Below are 26,339 nucleotides of genomic sequence, written 5' to 3'. Positions count from 1 at the left end.
CAGAGGTTCATCTTTCTTATCAAGCATAGGTTTATACTGTACATGTTGACAGAAAATTATCATATAGTGAACTCTGACCACTGCATCCCCTTTGATTGTGGGACACTCATCGATTTCCTATTTATAGACAAACAAAAGCGAACAAAATTACACTTACATGTGCTTTAGAGTTCAAAATAACTCAATTACTACCTTGAAATAAATAAATCGATCAGTAGGGTGATTTAATAGCCTAGATTTGCATTATTAATTAATTTGAATACAACTAGCCTAATTTAACCTACTTAACAATCCCAATTCAAGTCTATAATAATAAGATATTGCAGTGAATGATTAAAGCATGAGGAGATTTCACTTAAAGTGCAATGTGCATTAGATATTATTCCCATTAACTCTCATTTTACACATCGTACATATAGTAAAGAGTTCAAACAAGCCATAAACACTATATTTATATTACATTTACTTACCAAACAAGTTATATTCCTGGCTTGCAACAAACTATGGCGATGTTCCCTGGATCCCAAAATCAGTTTCTTGACCTGCTGCTGACCCGACAGCAAACGAGTTGCGAATTAAGCCATTGAGCAACAAAACGCCGGATGCTTATGATTATGCGCTGCGGAGTGAGTGCACTTGGCTGTGGAGGGGAGGGGAGGGGAGGTTTGGGGAATTGTTGGGGGACGGGAGGAGGTGTTAGCCGCGTTTGGGCGCACGCGAGCGGGAAACACTAATCCCATATGAAGAGCTTGCTAAAATCTGATTAAAGTTTAACATTTACATTCTCACTTTATTATTATATGCGTAAATGTGTGTATGCGTACGGTGTGACAGTCTAATTCGAGACTAGAACTAACACAATTAGACATGGATTTAATTCACCTGCATCTCCTGATAGCATAACGTGTTTTTGCATTTGTTTTGAAATGCATACACGGGAATAATAAACTCACTACATTTAGAAAAGTCATAAAATTACTCGGCATGAGTTTAGTATAAATATTTATTGTAAAAGCATAGCCTACTAGAAAATAGACGACGAAACTACATTTCCCACAATTCCCTCGTGACGCCGACAATAAAGCGCGGCGCTGATTGGCTGTCAGCATGACACGTCACTTCCGACACTGTAAGCGATTCGGTTAGAGATCGTTTGATTGTGTTTTTGAGTGTGTTTTTGTTTTATCCTGCAAATGTCTTAATAATAATTGACCAAAAACTCTTCGGATCGGTGCTTACGATACTCAGAAAGGTAAAACGCATGTTTTTAACTTTAGTAACGTTTCATAAGCCTGACAATAGACGATTTATGGATTATTTTGTCGTTTCTAAAATCGTATAATTTTCAAAAAGTAGTCCTAATATTCGCTATGGTAGTAAATTCTGCATTTGACATACTCGAAAAGTGCTTTAAAGAATATATTTAACACACAGTTTATCTACCTGGGGGAATCTCACCTGTTATTAAGTACAGGCCGGTCATGTTTCATCAAAAAATAGAAATAAGAAACATTTTGCATTGAACATTATGAGCATTACTTAAGTATTTGTGCAAAGTATTAATATTTGTATTACATTTAGTGCTGATTTACAGCCTTTATTCTGTTTTTTGAGATTTGCACATTTCAAAATGGTCTACATTAGTGTAAATCTGATGAGAATCACAAGTAAAATGTCTTTAAATGTTTCTTAAATGGGCTTTGTTTAACACATGTATTTATTTTACTTGCTGAAAAATATATCTTTTGATTTTCTGATCAAGTATTGTTTGAATGGGTATGTTACTGTCGATTTCAAAGGATGCATAAACACTATAAAAAAGTGAAATATTTTAAGATTTACTGTTGGTTTCAGTAGCATGAATTTCTCTGAGGTCTTCAAGCAGTCCAATCAATTGTGCAAAGTTTCTCCAGATGGGAAATATTTGGTAAGATGCTTTTCTTACAGCTATCAACATTATCGTATGGCTAGAATTGCATATATTGATCTTTCTTATTAATTACCACCTTGTAGGCCACCTGTGTTCAGTACCGCCTGGTGGTCCGTGATTTCAACACCCTTCAGATCATGCACCTGTACACATGCCTGGACCAGGTGATGCACATGGAGTGGTCCTCTGACTCCCTCTTCATCCTTTGTGCCATGTACAAAAGAGGACTAGTGCAGGTATGACAAGCTGCCCATTGCATTTATTGATGCGCTTTTATCTGATTTCATTCTGGCTATTTTTAGCTTTTACTCAGAAGGTCTTAAAAAAAAAAAAAAGCTATAAAAGCACATCCATGCGTCTTCTCAACAAGACACATGATCTGAGGTGTCACATCTTTACTTGTCACTGTTTCAGCTATTGAATAAAATCTCCTAATTAAATCAGCTTACCTTTGTAAGGGAAGAAAGCGGCAGTCTTTCATGTTGAGCCATTCAAAAGGGCGACAGGATTCAGATATGTTTATTACTGAAGTGACTCTGTTTTCGCTCTCTCAGGTATGGTCTCTAGAGCAGCCGGACTGGCATTGTAAGATAGACGAGGGTTCGATTGGACTAGTCTCGTCACGCTGGAGTCCTGACGGGCGACACGTACTCAACACCACTGAGTTCAATGTAAGTAAGGAGGAGTCAGTTTTGTATCGTGTCAACTGTTGCTGCCCATAAATAAAGACCTGAAAATAACAGACAGTCCATGCACAGGACGGATTCATTCAATGGGGTCACAATCAGAAAAGAGCGTTTATACAATGCTCTTCTGGAAATGACTTCTTATGGTCGTGTTAATACACAAAACATGAGACAAAGTACAACAATAATAAAAAATACCAAATTTTGGACTAATAGTACTATCTGCAAAATATGATGGTGTTTTTTTTTTTTTGTTTCATGTACATGAATGAAAAATGACACTACATGTTTTTCTGCTCACCAAGGCTGCATTTATTTGATCATACACTTCAACAAACTTGAGGTCCAATAAGGGAAACAACAGTGCAGTACATTTAAATGTAAAGAAATAATTGGAAACAAAATGTAAAGGATGTCAAAAAATATTAAAAGTCAAATAAAATAAGTCAAAATATCCCAGTGATTACACAATGAAGACATATAGAACAATAGATGAATAAATCAAAATATTTATAAAAAAATTTCCATTGTAAGATATTATAAAATGTTATTTGATGCAAAGCTGAATTTTCAGCATCATTACTCCAGTCTTCGGTGTCACATGATCCTTCAGATATCATTATAATATGCTGATTTTCTGCTCAAAAAACATTTCTGATTATTATTACAGTTGTGCTGTTTTCTGCACGAAAACTTTTATGCATCTTTTCTTGATCCAGTTAATGCATCCTTGCTGAATATTTATTTTTGAAAAAAATAAATCTTAATGAACCTAAACTTTTAGTCTATTATGAAATCTTGATGTTACTGTCCTCCTCTCTCTCCTTCTGTCTGTCTGTCTGGATTACACTTGGGCCGAGTGCCACTGTAGTCTGTCGCCTGAACTTGATTCCAAGAATTACTGACAGGTGTTGAGATGCTGGACAGCTGTGTGTGTGTGTGTGTGTTTGCGCACTTGGAGTTAAGTGTCCGTCTGTCTGGAATTCTTGCTCTTTGTCTAGTGTCCGAGGCAGAATGACGGATGGCTGGACATTTGTCTGTTGTCTTCCATCTGACGTCTCTGTTACAGGCTTCCATAAATGAACAGTACACTATCTGTTTTAATAATAACACATCCACTATTACGAATGGTCCTTTTATACAGCCGCTTATGGTACAAAGTGTGTTTGAAAATTAGACCGACTCAATTCACAGGCCATTCATCCCCTAGGGTGCCACCTAGAGGATACCAACTGAACAGTATAAAGGTGGCAGGCACATATTAGACATCTAATACTGTATGTGATAGCATCAGCAAACTTTGTGAGCTTTGTTGTTCATCATGGCAGACCAGTTTATTGAATACTGACTAGGTGTCAACGTGAGAAGCATAATGACATGCGATCGGCATATACTTGAGTTTGCAGGAACGATAAGTGTTCTATTCAACTGCCTCGTGTACATATAAGAACACCGTACTCTTGGTTAAAGGTCAAGAAAAGCTCAATTTAGCATTTTACAGTCCATGGATGGCTGGACGATACAGACTAGAACGGCAGATGTTCATAAACAACTGTTTAAACTTTTTACTTTGTACTGCTCATGTACTTGATGTTGAGCATATTCTCACTATATTTTTATACTATTGATAATACAATAGTCAGTAATTGTTTGCAGAGACCATAAAAACCAAAACAAAACCAAATGTCTCAGTGACCACTATTATAAAACTGCATATATTTCATTTTTATTTAATTATTTAATTTTGTAATTTTAAAAGTATTCAGGTTTTAAAATCATGACCCTCTTTACTCTTATTTCTAATGTTGGAGGCTCCTGGTTGGAGGACATGAATCATTAATGAATCCTAATCTTCCAAAACATGCAAGCTGCCCATACCGTATGCACTTATGCACCCCATACCATCAGAGATGCTGGCTTTTGAACCGAATGCTGATAACACGCTGGAAGGTCTCCCTCCTCTTTAGCCCGGAGGACACGGCATCCACGATTTCCAACAAGAATGTCAAATTTGGACTCGTCTGACCATAGAACACTTTTCCACTTTGAAACAGTCCATTTTAAATGAGCCTTGGCCTACTGTACACGACGGCGCTTCTGGACCATGTTCACATATGGCTTCCTTTTTGCATGATGGAGCTTTAGTTGGCATCTGCAAACGGCACAGCGGATTGTGTTCACTGACAGTGGTTTCTGGAAGTATTCCTGGGCCCATTTAGTAATGTCAATGACAGAATCATGCCGATGAGTGATGCAGTGTCGTCTGAGGGCCCGATGACCACGGGCATCCAACAAAGGTCTTCGGCTTTGTCCCTTACGCACAGAGATATCTCCAGTTTCTCTGAATCTTTTGCACTGTAGATTGAGATTTGCAAAGCCTTTGCAATCTGATGTTGAGAAACCTTGTTTTTAAAGTATTCCACAATCTTTTTACGCACTCTTTCACAGATTGGAGAGCCTCTGCCCATCTTGACTTCTGAGAGACTCTGCCTCTCTAAGACATCCCTTTTATAGCTAATCATGTTACAGACCTGATGTCAATTAACTTAATTAGTTGCTAGATGTTCTCCATGTTTGTCAGCCCTTTGTTGCCCCCGTTCCAACTTTTTTGAGACCTGTAGCAGGCATCAAATTTGAGCTCATTTAGTGGATAAAAGTGTAAAATGTATCCGTTTAAACATTTGTTATATATGTTCTATTGTGAATAAAATATTGGCTTATGTGATTTGAAAGTCTTTGTTTTCATTTTATTCAAATTTAAAAAAACGTCCCAACACTTCCAGAATTGGGGTTGTAAAAGTTCTCTTTTGTCCAATCAGCTTTGTCAGGTATAGTGGGTATATTCTGGCACTTAAACCTGTTTGTACACCACAAACCTGTGTTTCACTGTTGACCACCTGAAGGTGCAGATTGAGTTTGTATAATTAAATTAAATGGATATTTCCTTTAAAAAAATAAAGTTTATTTTTTCCTCACAGTTGAGAGTCACCGTCTGGTCCCTGTGCACAAAATCTGTATCCTACATCAAGTATCCTAAAGCCTGCCAGAAAGGTGAGTGAATGAGTCAGATGTATAAATGTTTGTGAGAGCGGAGATGTAAGGACAGGGTCACAGAAACATGAATCATGTGGGTTAGGGTATTTACCTGTAATATAAGTTTTGTCCCTGGGTGTCTAGCCAGACATGAGCTCTCACAGACAGCTGGTAAACGGCACATAGTCCTCATAACCCCCTGTCAGCATGTAGAGAACGTATACTCCAGAGGACATGAAGTTCATATCATGCATGACTACCATAGATTGTCATTTTCTGGCCAGCACTGTGTGGATTCAGCTATCTGTCTCCACTGTCGCTCGAAGATTGAGCTGTAAACTTCAGATCAGCTGATGGAAAACTCCTGTTGAAAGGTGCTTCTGTCCTAGCATCGTGCTGTCCGTCTAACAGAGTGAATTATGAACAGTTTAGTCATTTTATTTTGTGCAGCAATGGGTTAAAGTTATGGAGCACAGTTCCATTCATAACATAGACATTTGTCCAGTGTTGGGGAAGATACTTCATTATTTAAAGTAGTTTAAAGATCAATTTTGTTGATACTGATTTCATTTGCTTGGTAACAGCCCAAATGCAAGAATTTGACTCAAAAGAGGATGCACACTTTTAGAAAAAAATGGCTTAAAGGTAAAAATGCCCATAAAACGTATTAGAAAAGATTAATTTCTATCACTGCTGTGAACTGACCACACAGAATATGAAGAATATCAAAAAAAAAAATCAGGAGTCAGCTGTCCACAGTAATCTTTAAGATACCAGCACAATAACACACTCAGCAAAATATCGTCTAATTATCATTCTTGATAAAATCCCAGAAAATATCAAGATATAATTTGTCAATATCGTACACCCCTAATTCGTGTTATTTAATTTATATAATAATTTATTGATGATAATTGTTTAAATCAATATAATAATTAATACTTTTGAATTAAAGGCTGAAATCTAAAGTTTAGCATTTGACAACTGTTTGTTTTTGTGAACATTTATTTCTGAATTGTAAATGATGCTTTTTACAGTCATTTTACTGTTTAATATGGTACTATAGATATTGCCCTACCCCGCTCATATGGTATTAATTTTATTTGTTCAGGTCTTAAAGTCTTAAATTTGAAAAAAAAAATCCTGCAGAAACCCTGTTAAAAGAGCAATGTTAAATATGCATACTACAGCATTATTATAGTTAACAAAACCTAAAAAAAAATTAAAAAAAATTACTTAAAATAGAAAAAAATAAAAAATTAATTAAACACATTTAATGCAATATTTGTCATTTTTGTTTAGTTTAATTTGATGTACTAAAATAACTAAAACTGATAAAAATGGCAAAAACACAACAAAATCCCTAAAACTTTAACTGAAATACAATGAAATTAATTCAAACTATAAATATAAAACTATAATCGTACCAAAACTATAATATTGATACTAATAATACAAATAACACTGGTATACTACTGTTCAAAAATATAATTTTGAATTTTTTTTCTCATGAATTTATTTGATCGAAATGAGAATTCTTTGATGAATAGAAAGTTCAAAAGAAAAGTATTTATTTTAAAATAGAAACTGATTATAACGTCAAATGTATTTACTGTCGCTTTTGATCAATTTATTTCACCCTTGCTAAATAAAAGTATTAATTCCTATACATAAAAAATCTTACTAAACCAACCAAAACTTTTGAATCAGCTGTCAAATTATATAATTATTTGCAGTACAGGTAACCGGACACATGCTTTAGTGTGAATCCAAGGTGACTGCTATATCAGCCAGCATGCTTGTATAAATACAGTGCCTACATATATAGCATATGCCTAACATCTATAGCGTATGTTTGACTATTTATGCTTCAAATATACAAATGTGTTTCAGGTGTGGACTTCACTGCAGACGGTCGTTATATGGCTCTGGCCGAGAGACGGGAGTGTAAAGACTACATCAGTGTGTTTGTGTGTAATGACTGGCATCTTCTTAGAGTGAGTGCAGCTATCAAAGCTAGTATGTTCTACAGTTCTCTCTAGTGGTCGACCGATATGTTTTTTTTTTTTTTTTTTTACTGCCAATATGAAGCCGATATAATTTAATTTATTTTAATTAATATTTAAGAAATTTGAAAATGGATTAAAAAATAAATGTGTAATATAGACATACTTATACTTTAGAAGACAAAGTATTTTTCACAAATATTTAAAAAAATATATAATTAAAAAGGAAGTAGCTTAAACGCTGTAACCAACAGGGCACTCAGTATTCTTGGAAGTTTGTGTGCATTGGAAATCATATTTTTTCAAATAAAGCCAAGGTAACACTCAGTTTACATACAGCACACAGTGTCATGAATATGGCAGTGGTCAAATGCATAAAGCGCAGCATAATTTTTAATCACAAGTTTAAAGTTTGTCGATCGTGCATCTCCAGTGAAGCTGAACTCTCCTTTTATCCGCACACGGACCGACCGTCACGCAGATACACGCGATCATACAGAATTCAAATGCACACTTTATAAGATCTCAACTAGATTCGACTTAAGTCTGCAAGGTTTGTGAAATTAAATGTTTATTAGTCATTCAAAGATTTGTTTAAATGATATAAATGCATATTTGCTGAATGCTGACCGCAAACGGGAAAGTATTATAATGTTTGCCTAATATAAACGCAATCGTTATAATACGTTTTTGTATACATTTTAATTCCTTTGTTTATTAGATAGAACTGTTAACGACAAGAGGGAGAATGTGAGAGCCAAGGCCGATATATCGGTTGACCACTAGTTCTCTCCCCAAAAAATGTCCTGCCCTTTGTCTGTTGTCTTCATCAGTAAAACTGGCAAAATATCATTGAATCAGATGAGGATACATGACTTGATTATCAAATACTTGTATTAAATGTTTGGTAACATTTAACAAATTCTCAAATCTTTGGATTTTGGGTTGCATAATTTTTCATGACCATTGTCCACTTTCTCCGATCCAAAAATAAGATATGACATTTTGGCTGGCATTTATAAGTGAACTTCCATTTTTCATTTTGTCTGTAGCATTTTGAGAGCGAGACTCAGGATCTGGCGGGGCTGGAGTGGTCTCCTAACGGCTGTATGATTGCAGTGTGGGACAACTGTCTCGAGGTAAGGTGCTCTGTCTTAACTTAAAGAAAATCACTGCTTATGGTCACACAAGACTTCTTTTACAGCTGGATTTTGGTCATTGACCAAAGATTAAATGGTTTTGCCATCAAAAGGTCTGTGAACTGAGTTTGTTCTCAGTTTGTTTGATGCAGCAACTGGCTTTTGAATGTCTCTTTTTATTTATCAATACAATTGAATTTTTATCATGGAAGCAATTTTAGTTTATAAAACTGGATGAAGTATTAACTAATCAGATAAACTCTGTTTCTCTCCTCAGTATAAAATTCTATTATATTCGCTGGACGGTCGCCTGTTGTCCTCCTACAGTGCGTATGAGTGGTCTCTAGGCATTAAGTCTGTCGCCTGGAGCCCCAGCAGCCAGTTCCTGGCCGTTGGCAGCTATGATGAGAAGGTAGGAAATCTCTTCAGGAAGCATATGTAAAGTATCAGTTTTATATAATATAATCTGTTTAAGAGACTTCTGATGGGCTTTCCATCAGGTTCGGATCCTGAATCATATCACCTGGAAGAAAATCACAGAATTGGAGCATCCAGCCACCATCATAAACACTAAAGCTGTAGGTGTTTTGCTCCTGAGTGCCTGTCTGGAGGAAGAAACTCTCAACTTTACTTTAATCTGCACTGTTGTAACAAAATCCACTACATTACCTCTATATTTGTTGAATATGCATTTTTTTAAAACTGTTGGTTTATGTATGCATGTAGACCGATGTCTTTGGATGGTTATGAAAATTGTTAAGATGGCATGTGTAGTTAAAAAAAAAAAAAAGCAAGGGTCTTTTTCTTCGGTTACGTGCCTATGTGAACATGTCCAAATGGTATGAGGTGGAAATCATGTAGGAAACCCTACGTGAGCCAAATTATGCAAAGTTTAGCTCCAACCCTAATCAAGCTCTTTTAACATCACTCACAGGGCATTTCATCTCCGAACTGCCACAATATGTATGACTACCGATGGAATAAAACATTGCTAGATTGTTTCAGATAAAACTAAACCCTTTTTGTGCCACTCACCGGACATTTCACTTTGAAAGTATTGTGGAACATGCCAGAAGTAACGTACTATCATTTTGCATGTATGTTGCTATAGACATGTTTTTCCAGTAAGCCTGGGTTGCACAAACTGGACCTTTGTGGAAATATTCATTTTGCATGTTTATAAATGAAATACTTTATAATTAGTCATTGTCTTTTTTTTTCTGGTTTCATACTCTAATACACTGTTTTTTTCTAGGTGGTGTTTAAGGAAGTGGAGAAAAGACCTGTTGTGGGCAGTGATGATCTTTCTATTCATCAGCTGACTGTGGATAATTCGCTGTTTAGCACACAGAGCAAATGTAAGTTTCATTAATCTTGCTAGGATTCAATTCTTGATAGGTAAACTATGTTTATAATGTGAGGAGGGTGTCGATTATGTGCGCTGGCACTAATATTACCTGCAATGCAGACAGCATTGTTTCAGTGGAGTCCGTAGATTTAACATGGTGGCAGGTCATTAAGAAAGATGAGTAACTTTCTATTGCTGGACTATTGGCAACGGTCTGCAGATGCCGCAACATAAATCTCACCAGCATCATGGTAATAGAGATCTCATGTTACAATGAGCCCTAAACTACACAGAAAGTGGTTATATGTAAGAAAACAAGATTTATTGGAACTAAGCTGAAAAAAAAAAACTTGAGCGCCTTAACATTTGACCACATATTACATGTAGTTGACAGATCAACACCAATTCAGCAACTTGGTTATATGCTAAGGTTATCTGCAATTTGACCGCTCATTTGTGTACCGACATAGTTGACTGGTGATTAATGCACAATCACCATTTTAGATTGACTAAGTGTAATGCTGCGTAAGATTTCCATAACGCATAAATCTAGGCTATGCGCTGCCGATTTCACAGCAAACGCAAAAATATAAAAACTATATAAATAAAGTGCAATGCTACTATTATTACAATTATAAATTATTTAATTTTTTATAGTTATATTTAAGGGGTCACACTATTTGCAGGGTGAGCACCAAACCAAATCTCCAGGTGCTCTCATGAGAACCGGACTGAAAAACGTATGTGCATTCCTGCATAGAGACATTTTAAAGGTACAGTACAAAAAAATAGCCCTTTTTGGGGGTGAATTTCAGGAAAACATATCCAGGCTATATTCCAGCCAAAATCTAAAGAAAAAGGCATCTCATTACTATAATTATTAACGGCATATATTTAATTTTATAGTAAATACAGTTATGTGTGTTTTTAAATAATTTAATAATAATGATTGTAATAATCATTTTGAAGTTCCACTCAGCATTAATGCAGTACAACAAAAACAACTAAACTTTTATTAGTGGCATTTATAAGTGAACTTGACGGTAAAAAATGAAATGCTACAAATGTGCACTATATGGTTTAGCATTAATGCACATCCTATGTTAGCTTATAGAGTATACTGTTAATCACAATATCTTGATTTCCAGGCTGGAGAGCTGTGTTGGGTTACAGGGCAAGGTGTTGAAATGGTTGCTTGCTTGTGGGGTGCCACAGGGATCAATGCATGCCCCGGTTTTATTTGCTATATTTATGCTACTGATGGGTGCTATCTTTGAGAAATATGGAGTGTCCTTCCACCTGTACGCGGATGATGCTCTTTATTTTCCCTTGCAGCATAAAAGTAAAGAAGTCATATGAAGACTGCCCTTCATTTCGGTCATCTCTCTTCCTACTTTACAGCCTGTGCTAAAAATCTTGGTGTTCTTTTTGATTGCAACCTGGGTTTTGAGAAGCAAATTAGTGCAGTGGTCAAATTAAGTTTCTTCCACTTATGGCATTTATTGAATATCAAATCTTGTACTCTCTGTAAAACAGTTTGAACAGATTATTCCCTTGTTTGTTTTACTCGTTTAGATTACTGTAATTCTCTATACTATGGTATAAATCAGTCCTCTATAATGTTTACATATGGTCCAAAATGCTCCTGCAAGGATGCTGACAGGCAGACGGAGGTTCGATCACATTTCGCCCAATCTTATTTCGTTAAATTGGTTACGAGTCAAATTTAGAATTGTTTTTAAAATTCTAACTTTTGTTTTTAAATCTCTTCATAATCAAGCACCATCATATCACTCTGAGGCAATCTCTATTCATAAACCAAATAGTAATCTTGGTCTCCTCTCTGTTTCTAGATCGAGGTTCCAATGCAGAGGTGATTGATCCTTCGCTGTTGTCGGTCCTAGTCTATGGAACAAATTACCAGCTTCTATTAGAGCTGCGCCCTCTTTGCCAATATTTAAATACCTGCTTAAACATCTTTTGTCAATAGCTTTTATCTAGCCATGTCAATTGTATTGTTATATTGTGTTTTGTGGTTTCTAATTTAGTTTTTTTTAGTTGTATTGCACAGCATTTGGATCAACCGGTAGTTGTGTGAAAGTGCTTTATAAAGAAAGCAAGAAAGAAAGATAAGCTTAAGTCCAGAAATAGGTGGTGAAATACATTTAAATTGTGAAAACTGACTAGACTTGCCTTGCTTCAGATGAGATCACACAACTGCCAGCCCAGGTGCCAGTAATCAAGCCCGATCCAGACCGAGCCAACCCGAAAATCGGCATCTCTGCTCTGGCTTTCAGTGCTGATAATCGCTTCCTTGCTACAAAGAATGGTGAGGCAATCATGAACCCTGAATGTGAATTTCCATAACATGCATAACTAGATACAGATTTTAAACTATTTTTCATAGATCACAGATCAAGAGCAGTTTCTAGCAAGTGAAATATTTTAGAGATGAGAGTACCTGCAAACAATTATATTCAGTTAAGACTAGATACTGCTGGTGAATATGGTACATTTATACATAACTATAATTTCCCCAGTCGATTAATCACTGTAGATTAAGAAACTTTTATTAAATGATTTTGCAAATGAGCCATTATCGAATTAAATTTGCACTCATTTGCATTAATTTACAGAACAGAAATCGGAACATTAAAGCTGGTTTCATTTTGTTGACATTAAAGGTTTTTACAGAGATTTTGTATCTCTCTATAACTGCATAAATCAGATATACTGTAACACCCACACATTTTTATTTGATCAAACCTGTTTTCTTTCCAGTAGTCTGAAAGAGGACCAGTAATGGAAGCAAAATAGCCCAAAATCTCAAAAGTGACCTGATTTGATTGCTTGACTTATCTAGCCCCAGAAATCACAATGTTAAAATTCACAGAAAAGTTTAATGACTGTGGAAACAACTCCACCTAGCTGTGTAGTTCATCTCAGTCTTCATGCCTTTTGTTCCATTTGGCAACCGTATCCATTATGAGAAGCATTGCATTCTGCTAATGCCAGCCTGGATGGGCTTTTCAGAGCCATTTGGTGCCCTTGCTTCCTAGGAAATTCCCTTGCATTAAACCGACTTCATTCTGCCTATTCAGACGTCCTGACAACTGTGGCTCATAGGCTCGTGTTTGTGAGGGTGTTGTTACTGGTTTCCACTGACGCTGTGTCTAACATCTGTCAGATAACATGCCTCAGAGCCTGTGGGTGTGGGACATGCAGAGACTCCGTCTGCTGGCCGTCCTGGAGCAGACGGCTCCTGTGCGCTGCTTTGTCTGGGACCCAAGCAGACCTCGACTGGCTCTCTGCACCGGAAACACCAAAGTTTATCTGTGGTCACCGGCCGGCTGCGTGTCTGCGAATGTACCAGTTGAAGGTATGGATCCAGTTTCACCACAGTGCATGCCTCGGCTTTATATTCAGACTAGCTTTTACGCCACTGCTTGAACCGCACATACAGATCTGTGTGTTATAATAAAGCAGTAAGCGGCTGTGTTACTGGTCAAAATGAATTGTCTGCCACCTGCTAGTGGTGGCTAAATGTTCCTGATATGAATATTTAGTTGGTCATGAAGCGGTGTTAAAAATATATATTTTTTTAATCAGGATATTAGTGACAAGCGCATGACATTATGAAACTTTCAGCATTCTTGGTGAAACTGCATCTTTCACAAAAATGTAAAGAATTTATTTATAATTACAGTAATACATTCCAGTAACGTACAACTCCTCACTACCATATCAGTTACTAATATTACAGATTTATTTCTTTAATGTTATCAGTCGGTATGGTATATTTAATAAATTATTATACATGCTCATTTCCCATATTTTTAGAATTAGATTTTGATGACCTTTGCCATATGATTCCTATTAAATTTAATAAAAAAAAACAATCACTTTTAAATGCATCAAGTCTTGAAATGAATTTCTGTGATTCCAACATTTATTTGTAGCATTTAATTTTTTTTTTTTTTTTACTATTTATACTGAAATATTTTATACATTGTCATTTAGCATTATACCTAATTATCAGTTTTTCTTATTGGGCTGAATTTTTATATATCAGTGCATCCATGATCAGCTCTTCCACCATTCATTAGTCTCACTGTAGGCTGATTACTGTTATCAAGATAATGACAAAAATAGGAAATGATTTACATTACTATACAATTTAATTGATGCGCAGTCACCGGTTTGATTTTATCAGCCTTTTTTACAACTTCAGGTCATATATAGTTTTGTTTACCTAACCAGATTTAGGTAATGCATTTTCCCCTAAAAAATACAGGAAGCTGCTTGCATAAAATGTGTGGAAACATCTAACTTTTTCTGTGTTTCCTCACAGGCAGTTTTCAGGTGCAGTCTCTGTTTTGGCACTGCAGTGGTAGCTCACTCGTCCTGCTCTCAAAAGAGCACATCTGTCTGTGTTACATGGAAGCAGAGGAGGAGGAGGAGAAATAAACCAAAGCTCTTCATCACACTCTTCATCAGCCTGTTTCTACAATACAGGAGCAGCTTCTGCAATCCTACAGAATATAAACTGCCCCCACATGAGAGACTCGCTGAAGAAATCTGCTCTCCCACTCGAGACAAACACTGTGGCTGCAAATATACCTCAGCACTTTTATAACTTTTTCATCTAGACACAAACTGCTGATTTTCAATAAAGCACATGCTATGAGTAAAATAGTCTGTGAGGTAATTAAATGTGGTTTGTGTTCTCAAGCAGAGCACTGGCTAGCACAGATATTTAGCATATATGTGTGATTCTCCAGCACCAGCATAGTGCAAATGAACCGATGCTTTGACACATCTTTCTTATGGCCTTACACCAAATATATCATACAAACATGTCACTTTAGATTTGCAGTAATTTTGTAGCTGTATATTTGTTTGTTTTTTTAGATGAATGTGAATTACAATATCTGTTGTATTTCATTGTTCTTCCTTAATGTTTAAGGTTTAAAAACTAGATTTTTATAAAGTTTGTAATAAAGTTTTCTACACTTGTTTCCCTTAAGTTTTTCTTTTAAAGGGATTATGGTGAATCTCATAAAATCCTGTCAAGAACATTTGACAAAAATTATTACTGTAATAGACTACTAAAGAAATAAATGAGTGCTGTCTAACGATTGATCACATCCAAAAAAGTTGTTTACATTGTAGTAATATATACAGAGTACACACTAACACATGTTTATATTTAAGAAAAATGTCATATTAAATATTTATGTATATGCATGTAAATATTTTCAAAATATATATATTGTGTGTGTGTATTTATACATAAATGAACAGTACACATTAAGTAAACAACTTTTTTTTGTGATTATTTGACGCACTAAATACTACCATAAATAGATTTATGAATACTTGTATTTAGATTTAATTTAGGATTGTTTTACATCCAGTTAATGAATTTGTGTGGACTTGTGCTTAATGTAAAAAATAGTTTTCTTGTCAAATTTTGTGAGATTTAACCTTGAGTAAATTTAGCAAAAAATAAGACACACAACAATTGAAAAGTGTTCAAATAACCACTTTACTTAAAGCATGATGTTTATATTACATAAATCAGTGTGATGACGATTTGTTGTTGATTTCTAAAATTCAGATTTAAACAGAAACATGGAAGAGTTCCGATTTAGGCTTGATTTAGGAACGGTATTTTACCATGATAACTTGGATGAATAGGTATGCAAATAATATTTATTTGAAAAACAATTACATGTGTTTTTGAGCAGAGGAAAATGTGCTTAGATTTTCTTTTTGATGAATTGAGGCTATGACTAACAAATTATACAGCTAACACGTTGCAGGCATAATCATCATGCACAACTTCACATTACATTTAAAACCAAAAATATATATAGAAAAAAACACTATGATGCCTGTGTTTAAAAAACAAAACAAAAAAACAGTCGGGATATAATTTCAACAAGGTTACAATAACTAATATAAGTGCATATGCATAAAAAATACTTCAAAATCTCAGAACCCGTAATCGCTCAACAGCGTCAACCTTCAAGGTCAGAACATCCCGCCGTGTCATACATCCTTAAACAGTTCATTTAAAGCCAATCTGTTGACCAACGTCACCTGAGAGGAATTCACTTTCTGTAACTTAGGCAGGACTAAGAAATAAGGCATAAATCATGAATAAGCACACAAACAAAGCACATGTAACAGTAGTACACTACAGCCACAAGACGACCTGAAATTTATTTTGAAATATGAACGGAGTGTGAAAATACATGTCAGGCAGGTGCTTCCTGTGGACACTTGAGAATACATGTCCTCTGTCTATCTATACCTAAGCCAGTGTTATATCTAAAGATAATGCTATCGATATTGTTTGTTCTGCATCACAACATTTATTTCACACATTGTTAATTGCAATTTGACCATATAAGTTAAGAATTGAGCTTTATTTTCTTTATGCAAAAGTGTTATATTCTGCAAAGACGGCAGAGCAGCTGGTATATAATATGATTTTAAAAGGACTCATGTGTCTGGATCTAAATAATCTAAAATAAAAGATATATGTCAGCAATACCAAAGTACTAAAGCAAAATCGTAATTGGTATCTTCAGTAACAGTCCAAATTAACTTTATTCAGAGAGTTTCAACCCCTATAAAAGCACTGCAGTTAAGAGTACAATGAATACATTTTATATAATGTAAGCCTTTGTTGTCATTTGATAGTAGTGCTGTTCAGAAGGCATGAAGTTGAAACCTTTTTAGCCGCACTGGACTCTATTCATGAAACAAACCGAACTCATGCAAATCATTTTTTGTGATCATTTGTGAACGCTGAATTAAATATGGGAATTTGCATTCAACTGAAAAATTTGTTCTGGCTGTGTTTCATGAATGAAGAACACCGTTTTAAAAATGGAAGAATCTCCAACTCTACTGGTACTTAAAGTTGTTATGAAATAATAAAGTTGGTATATCAGTGCATATGTTTTTTATTGTTTTTGACCTCGTATTGTTTAATCAAAATGTCATAAGTGAACCTACCAATGAGACAGCAGACTTCTAACAGGTGACATATGCAGGACTTCTCCGATCATCTAGTGCACTTTAACCCGTCCCTGCAAACACCCACACATCCAAATACAATCAACAAACCATGCATAGAACCAGATTCAAGCCCTAGATCTAGCAGACAAAGCTCCCCACTGTCCGGCCTATTCTTAAGCTGTTTGAAGTTGATGCGGTAAAATGGAAGCTTTTAAAAAAAAAAAATCAATCCCATTAAAGCTCTGTTGCTACAGCCATACACAAACGAATGTCTACAGTCGTTACGATGCTTCTTGCGCATTTATCTATTTTGTTATTTATTTGTTTTCTTGTTTGAGCATCCTGCCATGAGTATTGAGTTAAGTTTTTGCATTCTGGTTACAAAACGGTTTAACTTTAAAAAACGTGTCACGAAACTCCTGAAGCCGTTCACACAGTATGCATTTTTCCATTCCAGCGCACTACTTTTCGATAGTTTTTTTCTACGTAAACACGCTAGACAGATGTGTAGGACCGTTGCCCTCGCAAGATAACGTCTTTTGCAGTGTCTCGCACATGAGCTCCACGCTTTTAAGATACAGTGTCAAGTTAAAAGAATTTAAACTTTAACACGCAGCGCAGCTCATCAATGAAAGCTCCAAAGAGTGGACCAATCAGAAGACACTGGAGGCGGAGCAAGCATTGCAAGCTTTTGTTTACAGTAGCAAGCTGGCATGTTATATTTGACGGCAACATGGCGGAGGAGGCATTCAGCATTGCACTTTTTTAAAAAAGGGAGCGCTGCGTCTCACGTTTTTAGACACATTCTGTGTGAATGTCAGCAGAGCAGGGTCAGGTGAACCCTAAACCATCTGAAAAGGGCTTCCTTAAGTCATTCAGTCAACCTACAAACTAGTCGACTGTCACAATTTTTGTAAAAAATATTCAGTGGTCAATAAAGCATGCCAGTAACACAAGCAAACTGCGTCTTCAAACCATTCAACCACATTAGAAAGGCTTTTTGTTTTACTACACGTGAATAGAGGAAGAGGGCTTCATCCAGGCACATCCTGTTGCAGAGACCACGTCTCACTGCCTGGCACATTTCACACGCTATCCAAACAACAAAACAAGTCGTATGTACTGGACTCACATACTCAAGTGTAGCAGTATCACTCAAAAACAGCACTTGACTGGCGTAAGAGAGATGGAGGGAGAATTCAGGAGTTAAAAGCCGATTTTTCCCCTTGTCATGGCGTAGCCCAGTTTGGCTTCATTGTTGATGAAGGACATGATGCCCAGGTAAGTCTCGATCAGGAGCGGCCGCTCCAGTATCAGCACGCCATTGGCTCGTCCCGGGATGGGGAAGTCTTTATGGGCTTTTTTCACAGCCTGGATGAGCTGCGTCTTGAAATTCTCAAGCTTCAACGGAGAACAGAATAACATTTTTATTTGTCTTCCTATGTATATAGAAAAATACGAATAGCAGACTGAATGATTTTAGCCATGATTTTCTTGTCTGAGATCGAGATGTCTTTTTTTTTTTTTTTGCATTTTGTTGAAATTTTGATTTTGATTAGTGCTGTCAAAAGATTAACCGCGATTAATTGCATCCAAAATAAAAGTTTTTGTTTACATAGTATGTGTGCGTGTACTGTGTATATTTACAGGTACATCTCAAAAAATTTGAATATCGTGAAAAAGGTCAATATTTTTTGTCACTCATTTCAGAAAGTGAAACCTATATATTATATAGATCCATTACACAGAGTGAAATATTTCAAGCCTTTATTTCTTGAAATTTTGATGATTATGGCTTACAGATAATGAAAACCCAAAATTCAGTGTCTCAGAAAATTTGAATATTACATAAGATCAATAAAACAAAGGATATTTTAAACAGAAATGTCTAGGCTTCTGAAAAGTATGTTAATTTCTATGCACTCAATACTTGGTTGGGCCTCCTTTTGCATGAATTACTGCATCAATTCGGCGTGGCATGGAGGTGATCAGTTTGTGGCACTGCTCAGGTGTAATGGAAGCCCAGGTTGCTTTGATAGCGGCCTTCAGGTCATCTGCATTGTTGGGTCTGGTGTCTCTCATCTTCCTCTTGACTACATAGATTCTCTCTGGGGTTCAGGTCAGGCGAGTTTGCTGGCCAATCAAGCACAGTAACACCATGGTCATTGAACCAGCTTTTGGTACCTTTGGCAGTGTGGGCAGTTGCCAAGTCCTGCTGGAAAATGAAATCAGCATCTCCATAAAGCTTGTCAGCAGAAGGAAGCATGAAGTGCTCTAAAATTTCCTGGTAGATGGCTGCGTTGACTGTGGACTTCAGAAAACACAGTGGACCAACACCAGCAGATGACATGGCAGCCCAAATCATCACTGACTGTGGAAACTTCACACTGGACTTCAAGCAGCTTGGATTCTGTGCCTCTCCACTCTTCCTCCAGACTCTAGACATTGATTTACAAATGAAATGCAAAATTTACTTTTATCTGAAAAGAGGACTTTGGACCACTGAGCAACAGTCCAGTTATTTTTCTCCACAGCCCAGGTAAGATGCTTCTGACGTTGTCTCTGGTTCAGAAGTGGCTTGGTAGCCCTTTTCCTGAAGACGTCTGAGCGTGGAGACTCTTGATGCACTGACTCCAGCTTCAGTCCACTCCTTGTGAAGCTCTCTCAAGTGTTTGAATCAGCTTTGCTTGACAGTATTCTCAAGCTTGCAGTCATCCCTGTTGCTTGTGCACCTTTTCCAACCTAAATTTGTCCTTCCAGTCAACTTTGCATTTAATATGCTTTGATAACAAGGCATGATGGATCCATGTTCTCATTCTGTTTACGCCAAATTCTGACTCTACCATCTGAATGTCTCAACAGAAATCGAGACTCATCAGACCAGGCAACATTTTTCCAGTCTTCAACCGTCCAATTTTGGTGAGCTCGTGCAAATTGTAGCCTCTTTTTCCTATTTGTAGTGGAGATGAGTGGTACCCGGTGGGGTCTTCTGCTGTTGTAGCCCATCCGCCTCAAGGTTGTGCGTGTTGTGGCTTCACAAATGCTTTGCTGCATACCTCGGTTGTAACGAGTGGTTATTTCAGTCAAAGTTGCTCTTCTATCAGCTTGAATTAGTCGGCCCATTCTCCTCTGACCTCTAGCATCAACAAGGCATTTTCGCCCACAGGACTGCCGCATACTGGATGTTTTTCCCTTTTCACACCATTCTTTGTAAACCCTAGAAATGGTTGTGCGTGAAAATCCCAGTAACTGAGCAGATTGTGAAATACTCAGACCGGCCCGTCTGGCACCAACAACCATGCCACGCTCAAAATTGCTTAAATCACCTTTCTTTCCCATTCTGACATTCAGTTTGGAGTTCAGGAGATTGTCTTGACCAGGACCACACCCCTAAATGCAACTTCCATGTGATTGGTTGATTAGATAATTGCATTAATGAGAAATTGAACAGGTGTTCCTAATAATCCTTTAGGTGAGTGTATATAAATACACACCCATGCATGTATATATTTAAGAAACATATGTTACGTTGATATATTAAATATATTTATTTATAATATAAATTTATACATATAAATACATGTAAATATTTTCAAAATATATACTGTTTGTGTGTGTGTTTATATATACATAATAAATATACACAGTACACACACAGATATATTATGTAAATAAAAACTTTTATTTTGGATGCAATTAATTTTGATTAATCGTTTGACAGCACTAATTTTGATAAAAATTTTCAAAAATATGCCATATTAAAAGCATAAAATTTGAACAGTCAGAGTAGTTCGTTTAATTTTGACCTTATCCAAAGTATTGTCTTATCAATTAAGATTCCTCAGGCCTGCTACCTCTGAGTTGGATAATAATAATAATAATAATAATAATAATAATAATAATACAAGATATAAATATTACTATCGTAAGATAACTAAATTATATTTTATTAATTGAATATATAATTTTTTACTTTACAATAGTAAATTTATAATATTTACGAATTTCTTCTCTTGCAAAAGTTAAACTCTTGAGCTTTTATTTTGGAGGAAAAACGCAAAGAAGCGTCGAATCCACAAAAATGTTGGAAATGATGTGAATGTGAAAAAGTTTAACAGGCAGCCAAAACTCACAGCACATGCAGCTTGTTTCACTTTCTGTAAACCAAGCCGATCTGAGACGCAACAAACACCAGATCGTGAACTGCTTGTGCACACATTAATTCATCTATTATTCATTTAATCATGGAAAATACACATTTATAATGCATAAACTCAATATAACACGTTAGCCAAGACGGCAAATTGTCATCTGTTGTCCCGGGTTGGTTGATGTAAAAAGTAAAAAGATTTCAATAGACAAATGCAATACATTTATACAACTATTCCCAATTTTGCTATATTCCTATGTCCTATATTACTATATTTCTAATAGTGTAACAAACTATATTGCTATGTGTGTCAGAGAGAACAGAAAGCTGGAATGCAGCTGGTATTCATACCGCAGAAGACGAGTATTGAAAACAGAAAAATCAATAAGAATCAAACTCTAGTAGGAAAGCCCACTCACCTGGCAGAGGGAGGCCACCTTTTCATCGGCGTGTGCCATGGGGTGTTCGGTGAAGGTGGCGTAGGGTATATCAGTGGACCAGGGGTTCCAGCGATTTATGAACGAAGGTCTTGGTCGCTTATCCCACTGGACACGGATCCCGGTTCCCTCTCTCCTTCACACACACAAACACACACAGTATAATACTGCCTGCCTACAAATGAACATGTTTGGGTTATTAACAAAGTGTGGAGAAAACTATTAGACATTTGTCATGAAATGACATATAATTACAATGTCACATCAACAGAATGAAGGGTTTTACTTGTTGAGGGATTTTGGGGGGAACTCAAACTCGCCGATTGAGATCGTGTCCGCAGCGCTCAGGGAAATTCTCATGACCTGCTGACACTGGAGGTTTATGAAGTCATATTTGCACACCAACAAAGACCTGTAACAAACCAGCAGCTCATTCAGAACCGGATTCCTGATACTAATGTATTGAACACAATTCTCAATGATGATTTACTTTCTTACCTCTCAGTTATAAGTACCAGTCTCTCTTTTTCATTGTTCCAGTGATCGATTCTGTGATTAAATATAAAAAGCACATGAATCTGGCTGAACAGACACCCGTCAAAATTCTGCTGCATAACGTACAGAAGCGGTATCGTGAAGTTATCAGATGTTAATATCACAGTATTTTGATGTATATTACTGGCAGATACTATATTTACATGGTATTTACATAGTACTCCAAGCTACTTCAAAAGGATATCATGGTTCTCCCATAGTAAATGTAAAAAACAGTATTTCCCAAAAGCCAGTACCATGGTATGTTTTTGTGTAAAGGCTGCAATCAAGATCCACATAAGGCCCTTCTGTTCACTTAAAAATGCATGCAATAAAAGTAAAAATGATATTGTGCTATAAAAGGGTGGCAATTGACTCACTCTGCAAGCAGCCACACGCTAAGCACTTCTCCATCTTCTGAAGGCAAGGCAACCGTTCGGATATCATTGACCGCCTGCTCTATCGTTCCTGGCTGAGACCAGAACAAAAAGAGCAGCTTATTTAGGCCTAGATGCTCGAAATATGGATGGATGGATGGGTGGATGGATGGATGGATGGATGGGTGGATGGATGGATGGATGGGTGGGTGGATGGATGCAACGTATGTCTACTATGCAGTTAAAATCCTTATAAGCCAGTGGTTCTCAACTCTTTGACTCCATTTGAAGGTTTCCATTTTCCCCCCAAAAATATTCGGAGGCCCCATGACTTGTCCAGGTGTTTGTGATTTACAGGATAAACATCAAAGGATTTTTAAAAACATTTTTCATTCACAACTTCTTGGTAAAATATTTTGGCATAACTAGAAAAACATATTCAAAACGTATAAAATTCCCCATGAAATTATCCGATTTTATTAATTTGTATTACCTTTTCAGGTCAAGAAAGCACACCTTTATAGTTAAGATCCCTCATATATTGTATTAAGTCTTTCCAAGACACTGGGAATCCTGGTTCTTTAAAGTGGGGGAAAAAAAAAAGTTGAGAAATTTCCTGATTTTGCAGCTTGTTTTGTCTTATTTTAAATATTTTTAAATCATTTTGAGGGCCCCTTAGAAGTTTGCTAAGGCCCCCAGGTTGAGAACCATGGCTACTTCACATACACAGATGACAACAGCTCAATATCAAACACAAAAGCATGATACCACACTACTCCCACTGTTTATAACGTACGCCACTGCATGGGTCTCATTCACCAATCAGACATACAGAGTCAGGGGTGAAAACTTTTTTAATTTGAAGATCAAGGTAAATTGTACTTAATTTGTTTTACAGGAAACATGCAAGTATCTTCTGTTGCTTCCAAAGGGCAGTACTAAATGGAAAAAAAAATTATATTTCAACAATATAAGAAAAATTTGGACATCTTCATCCTGTTCAAAAGTTTTCACCCCCCCAGCTCTTAATGCATCGTGTTTCCTTCTGGAGCATCAGTGAACGTTTGATCCTTTTTTAATAGTTGTGTTTGAGTCCCTCAATTGTCCTCGGTGTGAAAAGATGGATCTCAAAATCATACAGTCACTGCTGGAAATGGTTAAAATATGCAAAAGATGCTGGAAAACTGAAGAATCTGCAGGACATGGAGGATTTTTCTGAAGAACAGCGCTCAGTTTAACTGTTCAGAACAAACAAGGGACTCATGAACAACCATCATCCAGGTAAACACACACAGTATTAAGAACCAAGGGTTCACAAACTTTTGAAGGGGGATATTTTAATAATTTCAGCTTTTTCTTTTCTTTTTGTCTTGTGGACAGTACTAAATAAAAAAAATAGCATGCATTTTGTATGATCACTCTTATTTTGCTAAAATTACTCACATTTTCACAGATTCTGCAAGGGGTTCCCAAACTTTCGCATGCCACTGTATACAGATTTGAGTGTATAATCGGTGTACAAACATGCAGAAATCATGATGCATCAAATGTATTCTAAATGTATGATACAATAATAACACTAAATAATAATATACTGTAACTTTTTTTTTAAATATGCCCCATAATTGCAAAATAATTTGAATCTGTCAAATGTTTATCACTGCATACTATTTTAAAACTGTAGTAGGCAGTAGTACATACTAGTGCAAGCTACATACTACGCAGTACATTAGAATTGCATTCTGAACATGCCTGAGTAAACTGTTAATTGGGTTTCCTAATTCTAGTTAGTGCTTCAGAATTAATGTTACAAGGTTACAACACGTATTGCTTTCTGACTGCATGCCATTCCAGCTAAAGGGCACAAATCTATGGCCGTGTCAAAAAACCTGGTGAGCACCCTATGTAGAAAGCATTTTCAGGTATTCACATAGGATCCGTTCTTTAAAAAAATCGTCTCTGGATGCATGTCACTGCGCTCGTTCTAGTGTCTATGATGATCATCCGTGCTGCCTAGGTAGACAGCTTCTTAGGTTTTGACATACAACCCCATCTAGTCAACACCCTAAGATGCAAACAATTTTACACATAAAGCTTGACTACCGAGTCCGGACGTGTCGTAGCAAATACTGGGTCACTTACTCACCCTAAAGACGAAGTAATCCTTGACTTTGGCTCGAATGGTTGGGTTGTGGACATGGAAAGGCGTGAGGGTCTGTAGCTGAGTGCAGCAGGCCACCGAAGCTCCAGCTCGGGCCAAATCCAGCCCATCATCACAGTCACCCGCGTGTAAAACAGCCGCACCCGGGCTCTCAGGGTCTACGCTGTCATTCAGCTGCAGCATTTCACTAAAGCGTCGAGAACGAGCCGCAAATATCTGTAAAAAGTGACTGCGCTCGGGTCCAGAAGCGCTGTGTGTTGCGCAGGGGACGCCCACCTGCTCCACGGACGATTTAAAGGGACCCATTCTGTTTATGAGTTATAGTCGGATTTTTAAAGGAACAGTTCAGCCACAAATCAAGTACTCATAAATACAGTAGGCTATACTACATTGTATAATGCTTATAATTAGATTAAATTTTATGTTTTTAAAAATTTAAAATTAATTTATTTTTATTATTATTATTATTTATTTATTTTTTACATTTATAACGCATTTATGTGTGACGTGCTGGCAAAATGAGTCACAATGAGCAAATAAAAAAATAAAAAATCTCTATTAAAAGATCTTTTAAGATGATGTATGATTTGTTGGAATCGGACGAAATATGTTTGAAGTCAGCAAAGTAACCTCTGAGTAAAATCAAGTTGGAGTTTTCTGACGGTTCCAAAGCAAAATCACCCAGCAACATTTCCTCCACTTCCTTTCTTAATATTAATTACTATATTAATAATCACAATATAGCCATTTTTATTTTATATTTGTTATTAAAAATATGAACAGATGCAAAAAAAGAAAACGTACAAATAAACATAATTTTAGATTTAATTAATGTTTGGAGCATTGGGATTGCTAGACGCAGGTCTTAAGGAACTCATTTTTGTAAAAATTGACATTTTTCACAGTTGCGTCTGTAGTTCAAAATTAGCCTATTCACACTCATTTTGCCAGTACGGGTCACATTTATTTACTATGCATTTATTTTGAATTTATAATTAATTTTTTATGGATTACATGATTACCTATTCAAACAATGACAGTAAATAACTTTGGGAAATGTCATTGTTGTTTATTAATGTTTAAAAAAGTTAATATTTCAATAATTTAGCAACACTTTCAAGTTTACAGTTCAGTGTTGCTTAATGGTCACAATGGCATGCAGGTAAACAAATTAAATATTTATATTTTTAGTGTGTAATTGTTTAAATAATTAATTTTTATCATTGAATTATTTATTATCTTATTATCAACTCACAAACTTGCTGCAGTTCTTACATTAAACCCAGTTTGGGAAACCCTGGTGTAATTTAATGTTTAATGCATTGTATGATGTTGATATAAAAGGGAGTATTTTTTCCCCTTTGCTTTTTTATATCAGTATTGTTATTGGTAAGTTTAAAACAAGTTAGATAAAAAATAAATCTAATAGTAATCTAAAACTGTTTAGAAGACCTTATACCTAAAATGAGTAACCTTGATTGCATTACTAACTACAGTTTTCATCAT

The 26,339-nt window shown here is 36.2% G+C and overlaps 2 protein-coding genes across 3 annotated transcripts; one reads left to right on the top strand and one right to left on the bottom strand.

Moving 5' to 3' along the window:
- Positions 1-1,097: 1,097 nt before the first annotated feature.
- Positions 1,098-15,739, top strand: LOC306849553 (WD repeat-containing protein WRAP73-like). Of its 2 annotated transcripts, none has more exons than XM_079384673.1 (13): positions 1,098-1,252; positions 1,855-1,927; positions 2,014-2,166; positions 2,485-2,601; positions 5,595-5,667; positions 7,543-7,646; positions 8,708-8,794; positions 9,072-9,206; positions 9,295-9,372; positions 10,050-10,152; positions 12,346-12,471; positions 13,330-13,521; positions 14,494-15,739. In XM_079384673.1, exons 2-13 carry the CDS (start codon positions 1,859-1,861, stop codon positions 14,607-14,609), a joined length of 1,353 nt encoding a protein of 450 aa, XP_079240799.1. In that variant the 5' UTR covers positions 1,098-1,252; positions 1,855-1,858; the 3' UTR covers positions 14,610-15,739. The 2 variants fall into 2 exon arrangements, with proteins under 2 accessions (XP_079240799.1, XP_079240798.1); XM_079384672.1 differs by having other exon boundaries at positions 13,244-13,521.
- LOC306849554 (tumor protein p63-regulated gene 1-like protein) lies at positions 15,672-25,136 on the bottom strand. The gene is made up of 7 exons (XM_079384674.1): positions 24,819-25,136; positions 22,676-22,767; positions 22,260-22,310; positions 22,048-22,173; positions 21,744-21,897; positions 17,837-18,575; positions 15,672-17,777 (listed from the first exon to the last, which is right to left on the bottom strand). The coding sequence occupies exons 1-6, from the start codon at positions 25,014-25,016 to the stop codon at positions 18,381-18,383; spliced, it is 816 nt and encodes a 271-aa protein (XP_079240800.1). The 5' UTR covers positions 25,017-25,136; the 3' UTR covers positions 15,672-17,777; positions 17,837-18,380.
- Between the last annotated feature and the right edge of the window lie 1,203 nt (positions 25,137-26,339).

The sequence above is a fragment of the Barbus barbus genome (genome assembly GCF_936440315.1).
Source record: "Barbus barbus genome assembly, chromosome: 29".
NCBI lineage: Eukaryota > Metazoa > Chordata > Actinopteri > Cypriniformes > Cyprinidae > Barbus > Barbus barbus.
This window is presented reverse-complemented; position numbering and strand designations above follow the sequence as displayed.